This window comes from Lipotes vexillifer, unplaced genomic scaffold (assembly GCF_000442215.2).
Source record: "Lipotes vexillifer unplaced genomic scaffold, Lipotes_vexillifer_v1.1 scaffold534, whole genome shotgun sequence".
NCBI classification, from domain to species: Eukaryota; Metazoa; Chordata; class Mammalia; order Artiodactyla; family Lipotidae; genus Lipotes; species Lipotes vexillifer.
In genome coordinates, this window is record NW_006787833.1 from 792,483 (window position 1) to 801,841 (window position 9,359).

Sequence of the window (9,359 nt, forward strand, 5' to 3'; positions counted from 1 at the left end):
AGGAGTTAAGATGTTCACTGGAAGGCAGTGGGGGCCCTTGGAAGGTTTTAATCCAAAGCACGAATGGCACTATCAGATTAGAAACACCCGTGTGGCAGTGGCACTGAAAACACATGGAGGGGGAGGGACTAAGGTGGAGAGAGCTGGTGAAAGAGTAATTCAGGGAGGAATTATTAGGTCCTCGACTAGTGCCATGGCAATAAGCACGCAGAAGACAAGGGATATTGAGAGAGATTATAAATACGGAACTGAGTGGATTTGGATGTGGGACAGGAGGGTGCCATAGATGACCCCCAGGTTTCTGGCTGGTGGGCCCATTTATCCCACAAACATTTATTAAGAACTTGCCATGTGACAGACACTATGCTAGGTCCTGGGGATATAGCGATAAACGAATAAAATCCATGTCCTCATGGAGCTTAACTTCAGTGTTAAAATGCAGATAATAAATAAGAGATGCAGCGTGTCATACGGCAACAAGTATCAAGGAGAAAACGAGGTGGTCGGTAAGGAGAGGATCATGGCAGTTGTATGCGGACTTCTGGGCGGCGGGTAGGTAGTAAGGGCAGAGTCTGGGACATGTTCGGTTTGAAATCTCTGAATGATGTCCACTCGGGATGTCCAGTAGACCCCTGCACTGGACCAGGAGTCTGGAGGTCAGAGCAGGGATCTGGGCTGAATCTAGAAATATGGGAACTGTTAGAAGACTGGTTGCAGTTTAAGTCACGAGGGTGGATGACCTTAGCCAGGAAATTATTTATACTGAGAAGATGAAGGGCCTGCAGGGGGATTCCTGGGGACGTTTAGCAATGCCAGGAAAGGCCTGGAAAGAGGCACCCAAGGACCAGAGGAGAAATGGTGAGAGGGATGAAAGGAAGGGGAGAAGGGCTAATGTCCAGGAAGCTCAGGGGCAACAGTGTAGAGAAGGAAGGTGTGATCAACGCGTTAACTGCTGTGGATACAGAATAATGATTTCAAGCATCTTTGGGTAAAGTGACTGTGGGGTGATGGGGGACCAGGAAAAGAGTGCTTTCAGAGGTTTGACGAGTGAAGGGGGAAGGAGGACGTAAAGATAGTGGCTGTAAATTACTTGAGCTTGTGATATGTGGAAAGGTCAAAGTATCACAGAGGAGAGACGGGGGAGGGAAAGGAGAGAGAGAGAGAACGAGATTAAAAGCTCGGGATAAATGGGGGCATTAAACAGAGCAGGGTCCCTAAAGAGACGGAATGGATTGGGAGACCAGCCCCGAGATCCATGAAGGCAGCGTGCAGGCAAAAATAAAGGAGAATGGAGATGTGCACGGAATTTTAAGGACGGCAACAGATAGGGGGTAAAACACTGAGGGGGTTCGCATCTCACTTCTTTCTGGAAGGGGACTCAGAGTAGCGTGCTGAGATGAGAGAGGGAATGGGGAGGACAAAGGGTTTGGGGAGTCGAGTTGGTTTCGTATAGCTGTTGTCATCTATATGACGAAACGGGAGGATGGCTTAGCAGCGTCGAGAGTGGAGAACATGCACTTGTTGTGGCATCAGTTTCCACGAATGTTTTGAATGGAACACAACCACCGAATTGGGGTTTTGCAAGGAGCATCTGAAGGAAAGACCAGGAGCCGGGGAGTTAAAGGCAGTCAGAGGAGCTCAAAGTCTCGGGTTTCAGAGATGAAGGAGTTCTAGGTAATGGCACAACTCAGGATGTGCCCATAAGCAGCTGAATGATGTTGGAAACAAATGTCAATAGAATTTAGCAGATTCAGTATCTGTGAGGCTAAGTTATTGAACAGGTTAACTTCATCGGCATTGTAAGTACCCAGATTGTTCTTACTTGGTTTGTTTGCTGAGATTGCCAAAAAAAAAAAAAATGTTTATTGATAAAAGGAAAGTAGTCTTACTTAACACTTTGGGCTTTTTCAAAAAGTATTAAAAGCTCATTATCTTCTCGAAAAAACTGGCTCATAAAATTTCTTATACCATTCATCTCTGGCTCTTCAAATGCACCTAAATCCCAAAGAAGCATAAGGAGTGAATGTCCACAGAGTTGTACAAAATGTATATCTGCTTAGTCTTTTAAACATCAGTCTATTGACCTGAATGGTCAGGGGGCAGTTAAAGTGCTGGTGCCTTTACATGCTTATCGAAGTGGTGGGTATATCGTTATGCTTCCATGATGTGCTACTGCACGCGCCATGCACCCTAATCTTTTGGTTGGCTTTAGGAAGGAGTGAAATTTCCAATGAGAACATATGGTTTGGCGAATTAAAAAGTGATACATGTGGTAGCTCCCTTGACAGCAAATTCAGAATGTATTTGCTTTAAAAAGAAAAGGAGGATAATTCCAGATGAAAGGAAATTAAGATTGGAAGTACAGATAAAGGGACCTTTAAAAATGAAGGTGGCAGTCGCCTGCATCCTCTCTCTCCAGACGGTAGGTTGATTTAACTGTGTTTCCTGACAGCCTGCGGGGGCAATATTTACATCCACGATGCGGATTCTGCTGGATACGTAACCTCCCCCAACCACCCCAGCAATTATCCGCAGCACGCTGACTGCATCTGGCTCATAGCTGCTCCTCCCGGGAAGCTCATAAGGCTGCAGTTTGAAGACCAATTCAATGTCGAAGTAACACCCAAGTAGGTCACCTCCGTTTAATTGTCCTCCTACCCAGAGTTAGTATTTTTCAGGTGTCACATCTCAGAACAATTTCTTTCTTCTTTGCTCAGCAGCATATACGGCAAAGGAAATCTAGGGACGGGGAAGGGAAATGCTTAACACCTGGAGCTTGAAAACCTTGCCTGCCGGACACTCACCCATCAGCTGAGCAGATGATGTAAACAGACACTGTCCCTCCTGACCCTGTGCACATCCTCCGAGAGATGCGGAGGGTGGCTGTCTGAGATTTATATTATCCGTTCTTCCTCCCACAGGAAAAAGAGAGTGTCTCTGGTAGATGACTATTTATTTGGCCAGCCCCGTACTCAGTGTCATAAATGATAAAGTATCTGTTTAACAAATGGGAATTTGTGACACCCGGGGGTCACCAGAAACAGGACTAAAGCAAGGACAGTACGATTTCCCAATCTCTGTTTAGTACGAATCTTAAAGATGACAAACCAGAGGGTTTGTCTGACTATGTTGAACACAGATGGAATAACTACATAGATTGAAAAAAATCTGTATCTTTCTCTTCATTTAACAAACGTGTGTATACATCTACATGAATACATGCAGGGTGCAAAGCTTAGGTATGAGAGCTTTTGCTTACCAGTTCTGGACTCCTGATATAATACCACTCTCCCCTCACTGAGCATTAATTGGCTGGTTGACTTTTTCAAGAAATACTGAGTAAATACTTGTCCTCTTTTAGGGACGCGGAAAATTCCAGCTGAGATTCTCCCTTAGCCCCGGTTACATAGCTATCAAGAGAGAGTTCATCTTTGTCATGTGAAATGTGTCATAACATCGTGTGAAACAAAATACTTGTGTTTTGACGTTCCTAGGGGTTGATTCGAGAATGATTTTTACATTTCTAAGACCAACAGAATATGGAAGGCGAGCAAATATTCTTCATTGTGGTACATGTAAAACCTGTCTTTTTCAGCTACAGACTAGAGTGTATAATTCAGAAAAATATCATATGGCATTCTGAAGTGACACACGACCTACACTGACTCTGTCATAGTGTCTACACTGTGTTGTGTACATAGCGCTACAGAAATGATGATTTAATAATGCCCTTGGAGAAAGTGAAGTCTTTATTATCAAAATATGTCAAAGCCATAGACTTTGCAAACTAAACAGAATTTTCTCTCCACTGTAGCTGTACGTCCAATTACCTTGAGTTGCGAGACGGTGCTGATTCAAATGCACCAATGCTTTCCAAGTTCTGTGGAGCTTCTCTGCCTGCCAGTCAGTTGTCCTCAGGAGAAGTGATGTATTTGAGATTCCGGTCTGACAGCAGCCCCACTCACGTGGGATTCAAGGCCAAGTATTCTATGGGTAACAACATTTTTATATTCAATAAGAAAGTAGTGACAGAATAATTGCATTAAAACTTTTTAAATGATCATGCCATTTTTAAAGAAGCCTTTCTATCTGCCTAATTTTCACAGTTATTTTAATCATAGAAATGAGTTAGGAATGTGAATGTTTAAAACCACAAAGTCATTTATCAATTTTAATTTTTACTTTAATTTCCATTTAAAAATACTCTTTTTAGTAAACTTGAATATTTTGTATTTTTTCCCTAAATTGTTAGTGAAAAACATATCCAGTTATATTCTTGTTTCTTCCTCTTGTCATGAAATACGTACAATATTAAATTGTAAAAGTCTTTAGTAATCAAATAACTATTTTTAGAACAGTGACTTTGACCTCCTCAACATTAATAGATAATCGAGATGTTTTTTCCCCTAAATGTCTAGCGCCAGGTCATTCATTCAATGTTTTGATTTCCTTCCTTTAAAAAATGAGTAATAAATAATGCATTCTGAAGATTCACTACAATATGGCCACAATTACATAGAATTTAGTATCTGTTGGGCCTGAACACTAACCAAACATATTTAATGCGTTCAAAACTTGAAAAGCCTAGTTGTAACAATATTTAACCTACGCCATGGGTCATTTTATAGCCTGAGGCAAACTGTATATAATTCAGTCTCCCACATCCAGCTGATAAGAAATAATTGGATAGTAATTTTCAAGGCCCTGAGATACCCATTACTACAGTAACACGTTTATTTGATAAACCAGAAATGGCAGGCATGACTAATCAACCACAGCATTGTTTTTAGCTGAGCTAGGACTTAGTCTACAGAATCACTAACACAGGGTACTAGCCAGGCCCTATCAATCTCTCAGTTAGTTCTGGAATGAAACCTACTTGCAGCTAATAGCTCTTACATAGTGTCCCAAGAGAATTCATGAGACGTTACAGAATATGCCATTCAACATCTTTCCATCTTCCCTTTCCCATTATTAGATTGGACTTGTGGTATCATTTCTCTGTACACCAATAGCAGATTTCATGTAGTAAGAGAAGCACAAACTAAACCTTTTCAGTATTTTTAAAGCTTCAGTTCATGTTCACTTGGCACCTAAAAGCTTTTAAATGTGCTGGTTGAATTAAAAAAAAGAAAACCTGTGATAGAATATTGCTCTTTTTCTGCAGCTGAGTGTGGAGGAAGAGTGACAGGGCAAAGTGGAGTCATTGAAAGCAACGGGTACCCAACGCTTCCGTATACAGACGACTTGTTCTGTGAGTGGCATCTCCAAGGACCCTCGGGACATTATCTCACCATCCGCTTTGAAGACTTTAGCCTTCAGGATTCCTCTGGCTGTGAACGAGACTTCGTGGAGATCTGGGAAAACCATACGTCTGGTCAGTGAGATATGTCTGCTGTCTTTTGGGGTTATCTATTTTCACAGGTTACTCATTCAGCCTCTGAAATTTCCTCACTTCCAAGTAAGACAAGACTTTTTTTTTTTTTTTTTTTTTTTTGCGGAGAAGTGCAGATCAGTCAGCTCTGGACAGTGCCAGCTTTTCTCTCCCTCAGTTCTTACCCATGAAACAGTGGTGCCCAAAGCCCCGGTGTCATTATATAGCTTATCCTGAGACCACACTGAGAGAGCACTGTGTCCGGAAGGCATCCTCTTCCAGGGAGACCTTCCAGGGCCACGCTCAGATGTTTGAGGGGCATCCTATAAGGTAAGGAGGGAAAGGGTAACGTACCCTGGAAATATTATGAGGCGGATGCTTGTCACTGTCGCCTTGGACCATTTCACCGACCAAATGAGCAGCCTTCCTCGTTGTGCTGCTGCCCTCGGCTCTAATTGGTTGCTGTTTTTGTTACACTTCCTCATATACTTGAATATGTTGATTTTTATTCATGTTTGACCTGAGGTCACCATTAGACCTTCTCTTGCCCTACCTAGGTCACCATTTCTTCCTGGCCAGGGTCTTATCTGTTATTGTTTTTTTCTTCATACATGCAGAATTTCTCAGGTAGAGGTGAAATGAAATCAATCACCTGGACATATAAATACTTAGTTATTTGACTCTCACAGGTAATCTGCTGGGCAGATACTGTGGAAACACCATTCCTGACAGCATAGATACTTCTGGCAATGTTGCTTTGGTCAGGTTTGTCACAGACGGCTCTCTCACTGCCTCGGGATTCAGACTACGGTTTGACTCCAGCGTGGAAGGTATGTTCTTTGATTCATTTTATATATATATATATATATATATATATATATATATATATATATATATATATATATATTTGAGCACCTACATTGGATAGACACTCCTCTTAGGCACTGGTGTGACAATAACTAAACAGTTTAAAGACACCATGACCCTTGTCTTCCTGGGCCTTACTAGTTTAGTGGAGAGGCAGACATTAATCAAATAGTCACACCAATAGATGAAAAATCACAACTGCAATCAGTGCTACAAAGGAAAGGATCTAATGCTGTGAGGGGTGTCTGGAGGTGAGAGCCGCATTCCTCGTCTTAAGAAAGCCAGTCTGTTAGCGCTCGAGTCACTCAGAATTTGCATTCCAAATTCCCTGACAAGCTCAGGTGAAATAAAGATCTTGTCTTGAAAAAACTGGATGATGACTTTAGCCTTCTGATTTTCCCAACTCTGATGATTACTGCATTTACTGGACTCTCATATTTCTTGGACCATGATGACAAAAGGCTGCCAGTGACCTACCATCTATGGAAGCAGAGATTAAATATTAAATATCAGAGTTAGTCCTTGTGTACATACAGTGATAAATAAGAACACTGATTTTGTCTAGTGGGACAAAAAAAAAATGCTTTACTTTTGAGAACATTCCATATAGGATTGGATTGGAAGTTTTCTTAGTTTTTTGGGTTTTTTTTTCTTCTCTCTCTTTTTTTTTCCCCCCCTTCAGCATGTGGTGGGGATCTCCAGGGCCCTGCTGGGACCTTCACTTCTCCCAACTACCTGAACCCAAACCCTCATGGCTGGATGTGTGAATGGAGAATCACTGTGCAGGAAGGACAGCGGGTGACCCTCACTTTTGACAACCTGAGGCTAGAAGACCATCCATTCTGCAGCAGTGAGCATGTGACAGTAAGTGTCCCCTGCTGTCAGGGATGTTATAGTCCATTGTTTAAGGAGTTTATTGGCCCATAAATCACAGTCAGAAAACTAGGTCAGGAATATTCCCCTCCGTGCAACTGTACCTCACACAAATTCTAAGTATTTTAGATAGAACAAAGTCACAATAACTGTTTGCCATAATTTTTATAAAAGCTGTTTTCAGAGACTATTAGTTGTCTCAATCTATATCAGGGTCATAGGCAGGATAAATTTTCAAGCAAATGATCATTACACATGGAAAAACCTGTGTAAACCAAAAAGTTAAGCCTATGATTGGGACCAGAGTCACAGGACAAGCCACCACCAAAAGTTTTAAGCAGATGGGTGGTCCTGCATAATTACTGTTCCGTGCTGGTTGTGCCGGGTGACTCCTCTGGAAGACCAAGGTCGACTGTCTTCCAGGTTGCCAAGCTCATGCTTTGAGATTATACCCTTAGTATAATCTCAAATATTATATTTGAGTATAATATTATATTTAAGTATAAGTATAATACCCTTAGTATTCTTAGCTTCCCTTAGCAAAAGAAAGCTAATGAAATCCCTGAGTGTTAACTGTGAACGACAGATATATATGCGTTTATACTGTATTAACTGTAGATGAATATTAGTATATTTTCCACCCAACTTGCCCTTTCTCCAGTCTTTGTTATCTCAGTAAATAACTGTTCCAAACTTCTGGTTGCTCAGGTCCGAAGCCTTGATGTCTCTTTTGGAGTTCTTTCTTTCACATCCTTAAACTGTACCCATAAGCAAGCTCACTCGGCTAGATCTTTGCAAGAGATCCAGAATCTAACTACTCACTACATCCACTGCGACCGCCATCACCACTCATTTAGATTTATTTTAATAACTTCCAACTGGTCTCTACTTCCACCCTTGTCTCTCTGCATCTCAACACAGCAGCCAGTGTGATGGGTTTAAACCTAAATCAGACCATGAGGCTTTCCTTGAAAATCCTCTAATGGCTTCTTTTCTCACTCAGAGGGAAGTCCCACATCTTCATAATGGCCCAACTGGACTTACATTATCTGCTGCCCCTTCCGTCTTCTACCCATTTGTCTTATCTCAAACCCCCTCCTCTTTTGCTCACTAGGACCCAGCCACACTGACCTCTTTTCTGTTCCTTGACTGACTACCCAAAGATGTACCCACAAGCACTTCCCATGTACGGTTGCCTCTGTCAATGGGATAAAGGCCATTGATCATGGTTTTGCACATATTCCATTAGCCTTTTAGTTGTGAATAATCCGTTTTGATTCTGGCAATGTGTTGCCCATTCCTGTTTTTAGAATTATTGAAATACTTGTCACTTTCTGTTTCCTTATGCATTACTTCATGGTTTGGAATCAGAGGGATAATTTGAATCCCAATTTTATTACTACTGGCTCTTTGAACTTTGGCAAATTGCATAATCTTTCTGAATTTTAGTGTCTTAATCTGGAAAACAGGGGTAATATTATATGTCTGAGAGGTTGTTTTGCTAATTGGATAAGGTAATCCAAGTGGGTTATTAGCAGAGTCTGGCATTTTGTCCATGCTCAGTAAATGATAGGAAGCTCTGTGTCCTGTCCTATGAGCCGGAAGTCACTTTAAACCAGAAGCCCCCGAAGAACAAAATTTAATGATCAATTACAGTAAACAAAAAAGCATATACAGCTTTTGTTATGGAATACATTATCCTTCTCTGTAGCTGTTAGTGTCACACTCTGCCTCATTGCTTCTAATCGTAAAAGCCATTCAAGTCCTTTTTAGAAACAGGACTATCACTCGCTCAATCTATTATTGTTTAGTTACTTCTGGATCTTTCCTGAGCTGTGCTAAAATATTCCCTTGGTTTTGTAAAGAAGTGGAATAATATTTTGCCAATTATCATAACTATGTGCATAACTGGAGTTGTTTAATATTTTGGAGTCCACAATGCTCTAATCCATTTAAAAAAATTCAAACCAGAAAGAAAATTGAAGCTTTGAATGCATGACTAATTAGGAAAGAACTATTATATTGAGATTGATTTTTAAAATTACTTGGGTGGGAGGGAAGTCCAAGAGGGAGGGGATATATGTATACATATAGCTGGTTCACTTCGTTGTACAGCAGAAACTAACACAACATTGTAAAACAATTATACTCCAATAAAAAAATGGCATTTAAAAATATTTGAGTTCTTGGGCTTCCCTGGTGGCGCAGTGGTTGAGAGTCCGCCTGCCGATGCAGGGGACACAGG

At 41.3% G+C, this 9,359-nt stretch overlaps 1 protein-coding gene across 1 annotated transcript in view; it reads left to right on the top strand.

Annotated features, from left to right (window-relative positions):
- Window positions 1–9,359, top strand: part of CUBN (cubilin) — a 273,447-nt gene that overhangs the window by 184,784 nt on the left and 79,304 nt on the right. Inside the window, exons 44-48 of the mRNA XM_007460874.1 lie at window positions 2,453–2,627; window positions 3,815–3,993; window positions 5,168–5,377; window positions 6,064–6,204; window positions 6,924–7,105. Coding sequence (XP_007460936.1) covers window positions 2,453–2,627; window positions 3,815–3,993; window positions 5,168–5,377; window positions 6,064–6,204; window positions 6,924–7,105 — 887 coding nt within the window. The remainder of the gene's footprint in view (window positions 1–2,452; window positions 2,628–3,814; window positions 3,994–5,167; window positions 5,378–6,063; window positions 6,205–6,923; window positions 7,106–9,359) is intronic.